The sequence below is a fragment of the Ambystoma mexicanum genome, chromosome 11, assembly GCF_040938575.1.
Source record: "Ambystoma mexicanum isolate Mex_15411 chromosome 11, UKY_AmexF1_1, whole genome shotgun sequence".
In the NCBI taxonomy this organism is placed as follows: Eukaryota; Metazoa; Chordata; class Amphibia; order Caudata; family Ambystomatidae; genus Ambystoma; species Ambystoma mexicanum.
In genome coordinates this window covers 990516709-990535053 of record NC_090934.1, presented here as the reverse complement: position 1 = coordinate 990535053, position 18345 = coordinate 990516709, and the positions used below count along the sequence as shown (strand labels likewise).

General features: G+C 46.5%; 1 protein-coding gene across 1 annotated transcript in view; it reads left to right on the top strand.

Annotated features, from left to right (window-relative positions):
• The window catches only part of CEMIP (cell migration inducing hyaluronidase 1), an 867705-nt gene that overhangs the window by 535233 nt on the left and 314127 nt on the right, over positions 1 to 18345 (top strand). The window contains exons 6-8 of the mRNA XM_069624168.1: positions 1329 to 1508; positions 7148 to 7218; positions 14430 to 14525. Coding sequence (XP_069480269.1) covers positions 1329 to 1508; positions 7148 to 7218; positions 14430 to 14525 — 347 coding nt within the window. The remainder of the gene's footprint in view (positions 1 to 1328; positions 1509 to 7147; positions 7219 to 14429; positions 14526 to 18345) is intronic.

The following is an 18345-nucleotide window of genomic DNA, read 5'->3' as shown; positions in this document are numbered from 1 at the left end:
ATAATACATTTGGAATCTGCACAAATACCTGTGCGTAAGCCACTGTTTTATTCTGCTATCTTATCAGCATATGATGTTGAGGCCACCTCAATAATACCTCCGAGCTTATCACTCCATTAGGCTGGGACTCTCTAGTGCTCTATTGGTCTTGTTTCTGTATCCTGAAGGAGTCCCTGTGGTCATTATTGCTGTTTAATGCCAAGACCCTTGAGTTCTCCTGCATTCTCAGCAGGGCCAGTTTTTTTAGAGTGGCTTAAATCTTCTGACCTCAAGTAGGGTTGAGTCATATTAGGACCTGAGACTGAAGACAATGAAATGGAGGTAAAATGCCTCAATGGCTTGCAATGGGTGACCTGGCACAGTTTACCACCAGCAGGTGAATTATTCTCTTGTGCATTTTACCACTACCATGTGCAGTATTCACTGCTGCAATTTCGTAGCTCCAAGTAAAATAACACCAAAATGCAATTGAGGGGGTTGGAATGTTGACAGTTTCATTGTAGGTATAAGTCCTCTGTTCCATCTTTCCAATGTTTGTCCTCTCCTTCCTTGTTTGAAACAGAACATTCTACCCTCATTGGCTGGACAGGTCTAATGGCAATAAAGCCCACCTCCTCGTGCCATTACCGCCTGGTAATGATCTTGGAAAGTAGAATTGATGTAGCGTGAATTATCTGGTTTTGGGATGGACTTGGCTGGTAATAGCGAGGGATCAAGTTCATGACAGGTCCTGCCCTCCCTGGAACCAGGTAATTAACAATAACACTATTACCCATGGCAATCATCCTGGGTGTTAACAGAATTTGTTGTTTAATGAAATGGGGCGATCCCCAGTTTTCGCATGTACGCACTTTCCATCAAAAAAACGTCAAACAAAAATTGATCACACTAGAAGCAGCAAAGGACAGTAGTCCTTTTACTGTTTCTAGGGTGCTGACACTGGTCCAGTGTGTGGAGTTGTCAGGACAGTTCAGTGAGGCTCGCGGGTGGGGAGCAAAGAATTGGCGGCTGGAAGGAGCTACGAGGGGGGAGTGGAAACAGGCAGTAAATTGGTGCGCCGGGGCCACTGGACAAAAACAAAATGGCTCAGAGGATTGGCGCAAGAGGCAAGAATTATACTGGCAGCTCAGGCCTGCTTTCCTTGTTTCCTGATAGGCTGGCTCCACTCCCCCAGGAGCTAATATTTAAGTAACACAGCAAGGTCTAGACATTTGTTTCCGCACACTTGATCAATGTTTTTATAAATGTATGAGGTTTTCTGCACGCTCCAGAGACACACCTTGCTCCCGCTACTTCCTGTAATCTCTGATTCCTGGTTTGTTTTGCAGGTTTGATACATACAAATCAAAGGATGAGAGTCTGCGACTGGCGCGCTACCTGAACCAAATCGCAGACGGAATGATCCTGTCAGTGGCTGTTAACGATGAGGGCTCCAAAAATGTAGACGACTCAGCAAGAAAAGCCATCAACAAACTGGGCAGCAAACGCTTCCAGCGCCTGGGGTTCCGGTAGGTACCCCGTTAATTCTTACACCAAGCATTTAGATCGCAGACGTCAGTGAGAGCGTAAGATGCAACTACCTCAATTACACAATCTCCAAACACACATTTCTCTAATTGCTTGCCCTGATTCTTCTGTGAGACGCGGGGCCAAAGGAATGCATTGATTACCCGTTACACGTACGCCTACTCTTCTTCGTCCCTGTCCTTATGATACACAGGGGAATCCATTTTGTGGAACCAAGAACTATATGCCACCTTTACATTTTGATTCCTTTCACTAAAATCCTAGGGGTAGTAGAAGTGACATCACATGACCATTTTCCCCACGTTGTTATGACAGGAAATGCCAAGTCATGATCTTTCACGTGTGTGTTAAAAACAATAATCATTGAAAATGGAGGTGGCAGGTTTTAGCAAACAGTCGTTGGAAACAGGGGCAAGGAACTCCCTCCCTTTCCCCTCTCTTCACTTTCCCTCTAAGTAGTTCCTCTGTAACCTCATCAGTGACTGGATTTCCTGTAATGGTTGAACGTCAACAACACACTGCACACATCCTTCCTGAAAAGCAGAATGCTTTTGCAGGATCTCAGTTCCAAGACTGATGATCAGATCAGCACAGGTGAAGGAGAATGGATGGTTTCCATGGCAACCAGGCATTTCGTCTGCTAGAGATTCTGAGCTGGAATGTAGGCTGCACGGTGAGAGGGTGCATGCATCAGACAGTTCTATTTTCTTTGCCCCTTACATCCTCCAACGTCCTCTGACTAATGCCCATCCAATCCTCTCTCAAATGATTAATCTACAGGCGGGCTCACTGTTAGAGCAGTGCATGCACACATGTTGGTATGGTGCTGGAGGATAGACTTACGCAGTTGAAAGTACATTCATTCATTAATCTTTTATAACACGCTTAATACCGGAGACCAGCCTCTAAGCGCCAGACCGGGATTTGAACCTGTGTTGCTCTGTGTTGTGTTGCTTCCAAGCCAAGCGCATTGAGCCTGAGCTATCCTCCCGGCTCAGGTTTGGAAGGGGTGAGCTTTCAAATGTGGCTTTCCCTGCATGCTTTCCCTTGACCTAATCTCCCTCACCAGGAAGTAGGTACAGGGGAATGAGCATCGCTGCCAAGGGTCTTTCCAGACCCATGGCAGCTTTTCCATTCTTTAAATTAGAAGCACTCATGCTTGGCATGCAAGTTTCTATTTCCCACGTATATTACCCTCTCGCAGAGCGAAGGTTCAAATGTAAAATCCAAGCGAAGGCCCATTTAGGCATGGTGGGCTGCTTTACACATGCAGGTTCAGTTAGCTAATGCATGCCTAAGTGACAGGTGTGAGGAATTCGACCAATCGCACGGCAGGTGTGCACTTGTCTGTGCTTGTTTGAAATTTCGTAAGAAATGGAATGATGGGAGATCAACCTCGGAAAATGTGTGGGGCTAATTTGCACACATTTCCCTATGCTCGCCACACAACAAACAAATAGTCAAAGTGTACTCTGGAGCGGGGGGTGGGGCACAGCCTACAGGTGCAATCCTCCCTGTCACATTTAGCTGGAATGTGACAGGCAGAAGTACATGAAAGCATCTGAGGAAGGGAGAAGGCAACACATTCCTCCTGCCATGGCCAGTCTAATTAAATATCAAGGCTCCATGGATCTGCCTTGCCCATTGTAGTTCTGTGTGGTGGCCGTACATACTGATGAGAGTTAATTGAAGCAGGCCTGTGAAGAGGCCTGGTCACAGAACTAACAACGGGCAGGAAATCCCCACACCTCTTTCATATGCAATGTGTGAGCTTGAAGCTAGCTCCAAACCTCTCTGTATGAAGGGCAGTGAATGCCATGTCTGGGACAACTGTTTACAGTATGCAACCCCTGCAGGGAGACCCCCTTTCAGAGGAAAGAAGTATATGATTTGATGGAGACAGAAAGTCTGTTCTCACCACAAACTTCAAGGGAAACCTGTGCTTTGATCAGGAGCCACAGAGAGCTCAATTAACCATAGAGACACTTTGATCCACAACAGACAGGAAGAAGGGTGGGACTTAGTAGTACATGTTCTCATCCCTTACCTTTTTTGTTGCAAAGCACTCTGGTTATGACCTCACGCATAACAGAAGCTTGTTGGTGGGGACCCCAGATTGGTTCATTAAGGTAGGCTTAGCCTGTACCAATCACTCGGGCTCATTTGACTTTAAAAGAGGGTTGAGCCCCTCTTTTGGCAGATCATCCAACGACTTCGAAAGGAGTCAGAAGAATGACTCATTTGGACCCTGGCTAAAGGTACAGTCTGCCTTACAGCTTCCGCAAGTGAAGGAAGGCCAGGATTTCCAAGATGGAAAAAAGATCCCTCCCCTAAACATCTCCCAGGGAACAGAGGGAGATACCAAACTCAGAGGACCCTCCAGCAGCTCCAGAACTGGTACCCAGCCAGCACACAGCATTCCCTGGTAGGTTCTGCCAGCAAGCACCCTAGCTGACAAGTGCCAGATAGTCTCTCACGAAAGGAAAAGGCCATTGCCTGCAAATACTCTCCTCTTCTTTGGGCTGTCCACCTTAAAGGACGATACGTGCCCAGTAAAGAAGTTAGGAGGAGTGCCACACCAAGCATCAACCAGCGTCCATCTTTTAAGGACGTTTTCGAGGCATTTGAAAACTCGAACCGCGACCGGCTGCACAACTGACTGTTGTCACGCTGCAGTCACTAAAGCCGTCCGAGACACCTCGACCAGCGTTCCAGATCCACCAACCTGCACAGAGACAACGATTCTTGACCCTGAGCCGCCGTGTAGGCCAGCCTGCTGCCGTCCATCCAGCCTTGCTTGCTGACTTCCTTCCCCCTGATACCCGCAGCTGTCTCCCATCTTGAACTCTTTTGCAGGTGCTGCAAAGCGTCCTGGAACCGACTCAATGCTGTCTAGCTTCAGGATCATCTCAAGCACCAGGTACATTGTGGTTCTGTCCTCTGGTCCATCTCCGAAGGCCTCTAATGACATTTTCGACCCCTTGCTCCCATGGTGATGAAACCAAATAACCTTGAACAGTTAAGACCGATTGCTTTACCGACTACCTCCTTGTCAGTATCCAGAGTGCATCCATTTTCCTTTGTGAAACTGTCCTCTGTGTTCCTTTAAAGGGTGGGTTGTATTTTGTAGTGTGCTAGAACTGTCTGTTGTAATAATAATAAAGTCGATATTTTTATACATGTCTTCCACTCTTCCTACCCACCTCCCCTCTATTCCTCTCTTCCAATCCCGCCACCCCCCTCTTCCTACATGCCTCTCCTGTCTTCCTCTCTTCCAACCCCACCTCCCCTGTCTTCCACTCTTCCTATCTGTCTCTCTTGCCTTACTCTCTTCCAAAGCTGCCTCTCCTGCCTTCCTCTCTTCCAAAGCTGCCTCTCCTGCCTTCCTCTCTTCCAAAGCTGCCTCTCCTGCCTTCCTCTCTTCCAAACATGCCTCCCCTGTCTTTCTCTATTCCAAACATGCCTCCTCTGTCTTTCTCTCCTCCTTCCCGCCTCCCCTGTTTTCCTCGCTGATTCACCACTGACTTGTTTTACTTTGGCATCCTGCTAACAGTAGGATAACCGCATTACAGCCACCTTTGGGCACTTAATATGGCTGCTATTGCTGTTGCTCTCGTCAGTGATCTGTGTTTACCACAGCAGTAAACTACGGCACTCCTCTTCCTTTCGGCAATGTTAGGCCTACCTGTTGGCAAGCACAATACATGTTGCTATTCTGTGGTGTAGCTTTTCATATATAAGTATAATTAGACTCTTGCAGCACCGAACATATGGAAGCAAAAGCTCCAGGAGAGGAGCGAGTGGCTGGGAAAACCATATGAGACACACACTAAAAGCGGTGAAGTGCTGAAGCCCCGCCAAGCCACGGTATTCCAGAATTCTACTTTAAGTAAATAACACTTGAACAGTTCAGTCCATCGTCCCCTCGAGGAGCAGATCAAGCTACCTGGCTGTCGAATTTCCCAAAGATGAGTTCATTTTTGGCAAAGCCAGAGGCACCTGGAAAGGGGATGAAATGCGGAGGCACGGCTCTGACCTTGACGGCACAGTCACGAGTGCCTGCATTCTCGCTATAGCATTATATATAGGCAAATGAACACCGTGGAATTCTTCGTTGGCAGGAACCCCTAATGAAACGTTGAATGAAATCCAGCGCTCCATCAGGAGAGAAACCGCAGGCCATGTCTCTGCTCCATCTGCCAGCACGCGCTGGCCTCATTTCAAGGATACACTGGAGACGGCTGCTCTATCATTGGAGATGCGAATGCTCCGCGAGCCCGGCGGCAGCCCCGGGCGGGTGCACGCGCATTCTGCTGCACTCTTTGGCTGGATAGTATATATGGAATAACGTACCCCATCCCAACGTTGAAAGGATCGAGGAGTTCAGTGATCCGATAGAGCAAGCAGGCCGCAGGCTGAGGTCCTTTATAAGGGCACAGAGCTCCGAGGAGACTTGCAATGTCCTTTTTATGTGTGGTAGGGGGTATTTTGTTCCTTATAATATATGGGCAGACACTGGCAGCCCCTTTAATTCCAGTTAAGAGATCTTCCAGTTACTCGTACAAATATTCCATGTTGTATAACAAAATCCCTAAAATGCAGCGTTCGATGTGTTTCAGAAAAAAAATTAAGCAGGTTAATAAAAATGTTCCTTATAAACGTTTTATGGTTTAAAATTAATAACATGCAGGTAGGTTTGTGCTCTCCTTTGTTAAACTCGAGCAGTGCCCAAAATAAATCTAGCATATAGAGTTTCTTATCAATCAATGGCTGTAAAAAGTCAATGAAAAATATTTAAGAAAGGAATTTGAAAAGCTAGTCATGGCTTTAATTAGGCGCTGCAGCGTTGTGACGTTCAAAATAAACTGTAATAAGTAGTGATGACATTTTCTTATTGCAGGCTAACAGTGATGTCACAACTGGCTGTAATAAAGTGCATTTTTTACATGCCTTTGGGCCTCATCAGGGTTTGGGCGGAGCGGTAAAAATGTGGTGGTAACGCTATTACTGCCGCATTACCCTCCACCCATCCTGACTTTGGGTGGAAAGTGAGAGATTGATTTACCTCTAGCTTTTTGCTGGAGGTTAAAACCTCCCCATTCCGCCCATATTTGACGTTATTACGGCTGGCGCTATTACTGCATGCGGTAATAGCGCCAAAAAAGCCTCATAGAGTCCTATGGACTCCGAATAAATGGAGATTAACAGCACCACCACAACTCGGGATGCTACGTGAATTTGCGGAAACGATAATCGCATTGGATGGTATCCCAACGCATATACCGCTGGGATAGCAGCCAACTCGTGATGAGGCCCTTTATCTTTTATGTGGGTATCGCAGGCTGCCATGTTTTTTATAAACACATACACACATTATATTGGGATCTGGCATTACTCAACTGTGACGCCTGCACAATCCAACGGCCCGTAACATACACAAGGGGTCTACGTGTAGAGTACAGCACCCATAGCAGGACAATGGGGTTCAGAAGGTGGTCAGAGCTCCAATTTAGGTAAAAACTTTAGACTGGAAGAACCACAAAAAAACATTTAAATTGTTGACTGGAGAGGGGGAAATGCATGGACATTAAATAACAGAAGCTTTTTTCTTGTTTCTAAGGCACCCTTGGAGTCTGATCACGGTGAAAGGAGACCCGTCCTCATCTGTGGAAGACCACGTGGAATACAATGGTAACTCATAATGAATAATGTGTCATTTACTTTCCGGGCTTCAATGTTTTGGTAGCCACTGACTGAGCTCCGTCTCTGAGTTGCTCCACATGTTGTAGGCTATGATCCCCAGGCTGTGTTGTTCGCAGTATAACTGCTGAACCCATATGCATGCATTAGTATTGGCCGACCCCTTACCCTCGGCCGAAATAATTTGGCTCACAAAATGTTGTCAAGTGTTGGCAATAAAAGGCCGTAGGATTTTATTGTACAGATATGGTTATGGAGATAACAATAATCACATATCATAATAGTATCATACTTTTGGGTACCAGATCCCGAGGTTACTCCCTATGGCCCGTGCAGCCTTCTCATGTCCCATGACTTGTTGTGGGCACCGTACAGTGCCTTGTACCTCTTTTCCTTTGTTCTTCTCCCTTATTTTGTAGGGTGGGAGGGTTCTGTGGTAAAGAAGCAAAGGTTGGAAGATACTGAGTAAACAGTGCACCTCCTGTTTGGGTCCCCGTTCAGGGTCCACAAACAGATTGTGTTTTCTCAGAGCATGTTGCTCTTATTTATAAGACCCAGGGGTGCCCTGGGTCTTTGATGTGTATAGTAGTGGGGGCTGTGTTCCAGCCCCCGGCCGGGTAGCCGACTGTCTGGCCCCCTGAGGGGGGGGGGCAGGTCTTTGAACCTGGGCCCTGCCTTACTGTTGGTTTCCTTAGGTGCTTAGCACCTTGCTGCTTAGAGGAAGGGTGAGGTGATTGTTCACACCTCACCCTTCCTCAGATTTGTGTGGCAGAGACTGCGTGTCTCTGCAGCTGGAGAGGGGAGAGGAGCAGGCAAGGGGGGGTGGGCTGCCCCTCTCCTGGCCTGCTGATGGTAACATCAGTTACCCTGCCTCGCCTTGGGCGGCATTGCCCAGAATCTACCTTGAAGTGCCCGACCGCTTCCATTGGTCGGAATATTTATGGCAGATTGGTCTGTAGCTCTGCTCCTCATGGATGTTGATTGGCGATTGTCTGAAAGCATGTGACGGCCAAGTGACGTCTGGTTAATTTTTCAATCGGAGGGGTATAAAACGTTCCCATGAATATGTGCTAACAACCTAGGGATGGAGTTTGAACCAACCAAGTCGGGTGCGGGGGAGTTTCCTCCCTACAAGAAATGTTTTAAAGTAATGGGCAAAAAGTGTGCATTTTACAGCGTGCTTTCTGTAAAACGCCAAATGGTTTACAATCAGTGTTGTAGGTTAATACATGAAAAAATGCAGTAGGCGGCAAATCTCCAATAGTGCACAGGAGCATTTTACAATGCTTTGTCATCATGACTATGCACAAAATATATGCTAGTATTTTGCGAGTGTATAGGCTAGCATTCCTGTATATACTTCTGTTATCTTTGCCCAAAATGATACTACTTGCAAACATCTCCATGCGGGCTCTACCAATGTATGCTAGTATCCTCATGTAAGAACATACTTCTGTTGCCGTTGTCCATAATGCCAGTGCAAAATACCACGCTACTTGAAGGAAATCATGTCCTTGCTTGTTTCACCATTGTTGGCTAGTATGGCCATGTGCAAAAACTGACTTTGGCCATAATGCCAGTAAAAATACATCATACCAGTGTAAGAAAACAAGTACATTTTCAGCTATACCAATATAGACACATAACAACACTCATCATATTAGTTTTACTAATAATGTCAGAAAAAATGCAAAGCCACAGAAGAAAAACACTAATATGGGCCAGTATTGCTATGTCAGAACATTGTGTTGGTTTCACCATAATGCCAATCAATTATGGAATGCTACTGTAAGAGAGCATGTCCATACTGGATGCACACCAATGTAGAACTGTATGGCTACGTCAGAATGCTTATTTCGGTGTGAATTTTTCATAATGCCAGTAAAACACACCATGCCACTGTAAGAAGACACATCCATACTGGCTGCACCAATGTAAGTGCTTCCCCCCTCCCTCCACAGGAATAGCGGCTCTCATGTCCCTCATACCACTTGCCTGTCAGTACACACATAATGGTGATGCTTTTTCCCCACCGTTTCCCCTCTAGTCCCACCACTGCATTTAACTCCCATCCATCTAACAACCCACCTGCACACACAAGGTGACACAAACACACACACACGTACATTACATACATAAAAAGCATTTTGTTTTTCGATACTTAAACCTGCCTTCATGCTTGTGTCGCTGCCACTGCCACTGCCACATTGTGAGCCCACACCTCATGTTCAACGTGCATGAGATTACACTCTGTTTTAGCGTGAGGGGTGGCCAACAGGACCAGACTTTGGGCATCAACAGGGCCTTGGCGGAATTGTGCCGGGATACTGCCAATGCTATTAGCGTTACTGCAACTCGGTCTGGCACAATATGCGCCGGATCCTGAGTTGCAGTGTTGCTGAAATTCCCCATTTATTTTGAGTCCAATGGACTCTATGGGGCTTTTCTGCGCTATTGCCGCCAGTGGTAATAGCGCCAGAAATGGGCGGAAAGCTGGAGGTAAATCTCCAGCTTTCTGCCCAAACTCAGGAAGCAGTGGTAATAGCGTTACTGCCACATTATTGCTGCATTTTGCCGCATTTTTGCCACTCTGCCCAACCCGTGATGAGGCCCTTTGTCCCATTGGCCTCCTACATCCCGCCAGCTTCTCAACATGCTCACCAAATTAAACAGGGGTGGCATGCTTTCACCCCAACACACTTTAATACATCCTTGGGAATGGGCATATCAAAGCTTCCTTCCAGAGGCTTTCCACATGCCTGTGGACAATCCTTGTTACCTCTCTGCTGCTCAGCAAAGATGGACAATGCATAGAGAAGACAAGCAAATGCCTTTGATTCCAGTTCTCTTCCTTCGGGTGAGGTCCTGTGCTCCCCCCAACACCACCGACCTATGAACTGTTTGATTCCGGGGGTCTGGACCAGGATCTTCTGGGACCTTCTGGGATGGGACTGTCAGTACCTTCTTCTGGGACCTTCTGTGATGGGAATGCCAGTATTCTGACGCAATTAACGCCAGGATATCGGCAAACTCCTAACGAGGCCCCGTATGTTCTTCTTGATCCATAAGAATGGGTCCCTTCTTCTGGGTGACAGCCAAAGTTCAATTACAGAGGACGCAGAAACGAAATGATCTCAGAAATTGCAAATCAAAGTTTCAAAAAGGATTCCTTGGCTTGGGTTTTCCAGCAAGGAACTCTGAACATAAAGTCTTGTATCTCCACAGTGTTAGGGGATGACTCCCTCCTCCTTTTGTCTTTCTCAAGTTTTCCCAATGCCAGGACAAGTGCCATTCTTCTCCTGGCCTGTTTGTCAATGTTCATTCTGGCAAGAGAATGACTCCCTTCTCTTGGCACTATGTACACTCTTCAATAACAACTGAGGGTATGTCTCTCTTCCTCTGGTTTCTCGCCAGCTCCTTACAGTGACAAAAGACATACTCCCTTCTCCTGGCACTTTATACAGTGTTCAAGCAATGCAGAGAGTATATCTCCCTTCCACCGGGTTCTTTTCAGTTCTTCGCAGTGCCAAGAGAATGACCCCCTTCTCCTGGCTCCTTACATCCTGTTCAACAACACCAGAGGGTATTTCTCTCCCCCTCAGTTTCTTTCCCGCTCTTCAGGGTGTTCAGTGTAAAGCCCACCTGACTCACTATCCTTCCAGGTACTGTGACTGTAGGGGGGGATCTCGGAGGCAGTTCGTTATTATCTGTGGGTCCCAAACCCTTCTTGGCTCTTCGTGTTTCCCAGGACTTAGACCTGGTTCAGTGTCCTGCCAGGTATTCCGTTTGTTGGGTCCCAGAACATTTTGCTGTTGGTTTCTTTTTCTCTCTTGTAGTTTAGGTAGCCCTGGTTCCCCAATCTGCCTGGGGCTGCTTCTCTGTATTGGGTCCCAGGCCCTTTCATAAGTATTTCTTTCTCTTGGTCCCAGACTCTGTATGACTTTCTGGTTTCCCAGTCTTTGAGGAACTGCCACAAAGAAGATGTCTATGGTTGTCCCTTCTTACTGGGTGTGGGTCCCAGACCTGTGTCTCAATGTTGTAAGGCCCCTTGGGGTTCCAAGAAAGCCTCCAGATTTCCCACACCTTCTCTGCCTTCTCACCGGTCTTCGTTCTCGGCTTCTGAGTCTCTCACCCCCGCTCCAGCACCTCTTTCTCTCCCTCGGCTGTGCAGCGGTTCTGCAGCAGCTTCCTGCTTTCGGTTGGCATACTCTGCATGGAGGGCATGCTCCAGCGTCCAGCTGGTTGCCTGAGCTCTGGCTTTCTCCTTCTACTTGACCGCGGTTGATCAGTCAGGGATGCCTCTGCCGGCGGGTTCATTGCACTTTTGGAATCCCAGTCCCTCCAGCTGCTCATGATGCTTCAGGTTCCTCAAGGGAGGATCTGTCATGATTCGCTCCCTTCGCTCCCATTCCCACCAATTGGGGGCCTGATTTGGGGTTTATTCTGTACTGGACCTTCCTTCCAAACCTTATGCTACAGTGCTGTGGTGAATTGGGAGCCCTGAATCCTTATTTTCCTTATTTTCCATGTTACTTCCCTTCCGGATCCATTCCAGATTTTTGGCAGCCAGTATGCTGCTTTATTCGAAAGACTATGCTTCCTAGAATGCCTCTCCCACTGCTTCATCTCCACCCTTGTAGGACAGGGTTGGGTGGAGGATAAGCCACACCTGTGGATGGCAGGCGCAGCAAGCAACACACTGTATGCTCGTTAGACAGCTTTAAAAGCCTCTGTTTGCTTCAGTCCAGTGCTGGTCAATTGAGGCAGTGTTCCTGTGTGTGTCTTGTCCCTTGCTCCTGTTTTTTAGCTTAGTGCCTAGTTTCTAGTTTCTTATCTCATGTTCCCTGGAATTCAAATTTAGTGTGCTTATTAGTATTTTCTGCTTCCTGGATTCCCTTTCTGTCTTCTGCTGTTTTTGCAGTCAGCACTGTCCAGTGCTTTCCTTTTCCTGTGCAGCTCAGTTTGTCTGAACTCTTTCTTCCTTTGACTTTGCCCTATTCAGCATTGAAACCTTGATCCTTTAGTCAACCATCATTGATAGATTTAGTATTTTGTCCCAGTTTTCCCAGTTTGCCTTACTTCCTTGGGTGGGGAGAGGAGAGGGTTTGCCCGTGAAATCTTGTTTTTCCTGCTCCTGTTCCTTTACTTTCTCCTAGTCGTCCCTTGTCACAAGTCTGATATATTAAGTTATCCTCCCTTTGCTGTTATAGCCTTTCTGCATCCCTGTTTGATCAATAGGGTTTGTGGGCTTTGCTAACATTTCCATTGATATTTCTCATCCTTGTGAGCATTGTCTTTAAGTTACGTTATACAGTACCATCCAATGTGTGAGCTCACAGATCCTGTTGTTGTTTGCCCTGTATTTGGGCTTAGCGCTGACAGTACCTGTAACAGCAATCGTGGGTAAGGAGCTTGCCAACTTTCTTTGAAATCATAAGGAACTTCTTAGCACTTACCCCACACCCCTTTTCATATATTTGTATTCCTATCATGCTCTATTTGCACATCCTGGGTTTTAGTGTACATGTGTCTTGGTTCCTGAGTGTATGTTGTTTGACTCAAAGCTATTCACTGTGTGATCTTGTGCGCATTCTCCTTGCCATATTCACTGCCTTTGTCCTCTCATGACAGGATCTCTCTGCAAAGATTTCCCTCTTCTATTTCAGGTATGTTCTGACCAATATAAATTATGTGTAGACTACACCACTCAGGGTGGTTTCTGAAGGTGATCTTCATTCTTCCACACTTCTTACTCATCCCTGTACTGATCTTGCGAACTCCCCTTGGGTCAGTTGGCCTCTCCCTTGTTTCAGTACATAGGGGATACAAGTCACTTTTGGAGTCTGCAGTCTTCCTCGTCCCAGTAGTTTCTATGTTACTGGTATGGCAAAGGTGCGTGGGTTAGGTGGGCTGTGACGATACCATGTTCTCCCAAGGTCATCACTAATCCCATAGGGTGTTTCCCTCCCAATGAGATCCACACGCTGAGTACCACCGCCAGGGGAACTATCGGGCTTCCCCTAGGGGAGAAGTGACGCCATCCAGGGATTCATTGCATTTAGTAACACTGTATGAACCCCTACATGTGTTAGTTGTAATATGAGTTCATATTATGATGAGACACATAGGGTGGCATTACGAGGTGGGAGGATTTTTTATGTGAAATACCGCCATCGGCAGTTACCACCTCAGCTAGTGGTATTTCACAGAATCCATCCAATTCAGAGTTTTGCACTGACAGAGGTGGTATTTCTGGATTTCCTCTGGAGGTATTCCAGAAATACCACCTCCTCTAGTGGTAACCTTAAAAGATATTTGTGTGGTACAGTTTGTTCTACCTATTCCCACCTTCAACGTGAAGGTGTAAATGGTTAATACATAGGAATGGTTTGTACCGCTAGCCTACATTTTATAAATGCAGAAAAGAGTCAATACTGAACCTTTTCTGCATTATTTGGGTAAGGTGGGGAACGAGGCCATCAGAGAAGCCCACATTTGTACTTGCTTTCCACAACCCATTGTAAAAACGTTTTTACTATAGTGAACGGAAGCGTGGTGCCACTTTGGAATTTTTACCTCCACCCCAGAGGCCGAGGTTAAAATAAGTAGACTTTCGGCTAAATGTATGCCTGGAATATCACTCTAGTGGTATTTGAAGCAAGTATGAATTTGTCATATCGTACATCTGGCAGTATCTGGCAGTTACTGGCGGATTTACCACTACTGCCCAACTCGTAATAACCCCCATATATTGAGGGCTCCCTGGAGTGTACGTTGCAATTCAAGTGTCTTCGTGTTTGTTTTATTTATTTTACTTATTTATTTATTCTATTCTCTCCGCACTTTCCACCTCTACCACATCCCATGCACTTTCCACCTTTTCCCTTCCCCATGCAGTTGCGCGTTCTTAATGTCACTGGGCCTAGTAAGACCGTTGTTTTTGTTCTCCCCTGTTCCCCTCCCTCTTCCTGGTCGCGCTCTGAAACACTTGTGCGCGATATAAATAAAATATGATTTCATTTCATTTGTTAATGATAATCCAATTTGTCTTTGGTGTGCTGTTTACAGTGTGAGATTATCCAATTGTCCTGTCCTTTCTTTTCTGTCGTATAAGTCTATTCGACATTCCCCTCCAGTTGACCCCGTCTATATGACGTCACAAGTTTCTTGGCTCACCTGGTGATTTTTTGTTTCATTACCAGGAAGGAAAGGATCTGCCGTTGCAAAAGTGTTCAAGCTCTTCCAGGCTGACAACGGGGAGCACTTCAACGTGTCATCGGTCAGTGAGTGGATCGAAGGTGAGCCTTGTGTAACCGAAACAGGATGCACCCACGTTCTGTGAACCTCCCACATCGCTTTCGACTGTGGTGTCCATGTGTATCGCGTGCCCATGTCCAAACTGGTTGGGAAGGCCATCTGCCTATTGTGAATGTCCAATCCTGATAAGCTAATTGGTAGGGAACTACGATATGATGGTGTGCAGTGATAAAAGCACGGCAAAAATGTGTCCTGGAAAAAAGAATCGCTGCAAAAATGCTGTGGTTTGATCCGTTAAAGGTGTACCGCATTGCACCATCTAAGGGGAGCGCGGGTGTCCATCGCTCCCCTTAAATGGTATAATGGGTGCGGGAGTTGCAGGCCTGTCCCCCGCATCCTTTACATGGATTGCGGCGGCAAAACCACAGCCTTTTTGCCGCAATATCTTGTGTCCACAGCCCTTTTTGCTGCAATATCTTGTGTCCACAGCCCTTTTTGCTGCAATATCTTGTGTCCACAGCCCTTTTTGCTGCAATATCTTGTGTCCACAGCCCTTTTTGCAGCGATTAGTCACTTTACTCAAAAGCAGCCTATCGCAATCCCGACCAAGATCAGCACGGAGCCAGTGGGGGCTCAGAGCAGTTCCACCCGACTTGAAGGCTCCAGACAAATGTCCCCAGAGATGGTGAAAGCAGATAGTGGGAGGGGCCTATTGGTGAACCAGGGATTCTATAGGAAGCCAGTTTCAGAAGAGATGGTCTTCAGGAAAGAGAGAATAGTGCCATTGTGAGAACAGCAAGCGCGTGATCAGAGGTCTGCTAGAGCGGTACACATGCACTCTGATCCCAGGATGTAGTCCCAGGTGTTCTCCATTATGAAGGAAGCCATGACTGGCTGGATTAATAGTTGTACACAGCATTGCCTTAACCCGACATCCACATAAACTACATTCTTTGCGAGGTAGGATATTAGTCTTTGGACATGATCCAATGTGCTCAGGTCAAGGTGAGATCAGTGAATGCAGTGCTGTCACGGGACAGTACAAAAGAGCCAGGAGTCCCAAGTACTTGATCCATGTTGGCGTGTTGACTTCTTTAGGCCACGGGTTGATTGTGTGGACATCAGTATTAGTACATGGGCAACTGGGACACACCAGCTATCCAATATCTTCGAGCTCCCAGGCACTAACCAACGCTTGGAGCACTCACCCAGGCAGCACTCTCAACATTCCACTCAGTTCCATGATGCCTGTCGCACATTCCAGGTGCACCCATTCACAGGATGCAACCTTTAGCCAACTGGGGTACATCTAGGGTATGCACTTTGCACACATAGAGTGAGATCACAGAGAGAAGTGTGATCTGAAGAAGACAGTGGGCCTCATACGGGTCTGGCGGTAACTGTGCCGGTAAAACCAGCAGGTTGCCGCCGGACCCGTAATGAATTACCGGCGCCTGACTTCCCGGTGCCACTGTGCTATTCTGAGTCTGGCGTCCGGGAAGTCAGGCGGTGGTAATTTTGTAATTCCCCATTCACATTGAATGCCATTGTATTCAATGGGAATGGGGAACACAGAAGCACCTGCACCGTTAACAATGGTGCCAGTGTTTCCATTACGGCTTGCTTACCAATGGACTCTGTGTCCAGCAGGGTGTGACCTGTTGGGCACAGCAGCTCCGGCAAGCAAACCCGTAGTGTACCGGTCTGGTAACAACAGTGCCAGTAGGCTTACCAGCACTGTTGTTACTGGAACAGCATACTCGGAATGAGGCCCAGAGTGTAAAGTTTACCTGCGGGCTGTAAACACAGTGATGGAAACTGAGGCCAGTAAAACAAATCCAGAATCTCAATTTTCAAGTACAAGCACCAAAGAACAGGGAAAGTAAGGCCGGGATCACAACAACAAAGACATTTAGGCGAACTGACAACCGGCAATAACATGACTACGCTCCATCCATGCTGCTGATCAGGGCACCATATTGATGCTTAAGTAACCCATGTTCATGGATTCACTCATAAAGGTGTTAAAATGCCAATTAAAGAAACCTTGCTCCGCAAACCAGGTGCAGAGATTGGGATAAATATTGGATACATACTTGAATAAATTCACACAACTCTGCCAGGTACAACTGGATCCCCGTGGCCAGGAATCTATGTCCCATGATTCGTTTAAGACCATCCCACCCATTTACAAAGGCATTCGTTTGAGGGGAGACTGACCATTCAGAACAATACAAACAACGTACAGAAACTATTCATCACTGCATGTCTGTGAATGTAAAAAGACATGCAAGCCCAGACCATCTTGGCCACCACAGAGGTTACCAAGAGTGTCAAAATGCCAGACAAGTGAGTTTTCCTCTGAAAAGGGCCATCCTCTTCACTGAAAGACTGTGGACCACGATCTGTCCAATAATCCAGCAACACAGCCTAACTGTGATTATAATCCTTCCTAGCAGAAAGAGCAGAAACAACATGGACAAAACAGAAATGATGATCACGCCCAACGACCCATTGAACCAACACCACATTCCATGGCCTACCGAAATCGGAAATCAACCGGAAACTTCCATAGTGGTTAAAAACCTCTGAATATTAATGCACAACGAATTAACAAGCAAACCGCAAGTCAACGCAGTAGCAAAGAAGTGCTTCTTTCTTCCACCTGCACACAGTCAAGCGAATACTACCTTTCTTCACCTTCCCACATATAACAATCACCGTCATTTCCCTCGTCATGTCAAGAATAGACTTCGCCAACAGCATCTCGGAATGCCGGACTACCCTACCAAAAAACTACAGAAAATACAGAAGGCAGCAGCAAGACTACTCCTCAGACTCACTAAGAGAGAACACATCACACTAGCACTGAAAACCTTACATTGACTACTAGGGAAAACAAGGACCTTCTTCAAAACACCCTGCATAACCCACAGAGCAATCCACGGCCATCTGCAAACAAAACCAAACACTAAGGTCCAGCAACGACATTCGCCTCAAACCAAAACAATACTCAAAGCAGAAATTTGGAGGATCAGCATTCTCCTGCATCTTGGCAAAACTTTGGAACTCACCCCTGAAGGAAATACAACAGAAGACCACCTAAAATTCAGAAAATTTCTAAAAACATGGCTCTTTAACTCACTGAGCTAAACCGGAAACAGAGTTGAAGGGGAAACGGCCAACACAACAGAAACCTAATGAACCAAAACCTGGATACCACAACGAAATAAAGCATTTTAACACAAACCACCACAGAGGAATATGAACCCTGCGAGACCAACATAACCATTGCATAGAAGGGCACAAACTACTTACATCTCTATCTAACCCTAATAAAACATTTCTGACGTCCTGCATACTCACCTTAAAATACCAAACAAAATATGATATGATATATGATATGATAGTTTATTTATATAGCGCCTTACACAATGTGTTTCAAAGCGCTTCAAGCCAAGGGAGGGAACAAGGGAAAATAGAATGACATTCTTACAGGCAATGAACAGAAATAATGTGATATTATTTAGGCACTCAGCCTGACGATGTTTCAGATAGTGTAAGAGCTAAGAGATAGATAAGGAAGGGAGGGGGAGAGTGGGAAGGAAATGGAAACCGACAGGCAACTACCGTACTAGGCCTGACGACATTTCTGGTAGAGCCAGAGAAAACAAAAGGTGAGGGAGAGGGGTGCAGAAAGGCAGGGGAGGAACAAAACAAGGGACTATCATACCAGGCCTGACGACATTTCGGATAGTGTTGGGGGCAAGGAAGGGGAAGGGGGAGGAGACAAACGAGGTTGCTATCAAACTAGGTCCAGGGACAATTCTGATAGTGCATAGAAGAAAGTAAGGGGAGGAC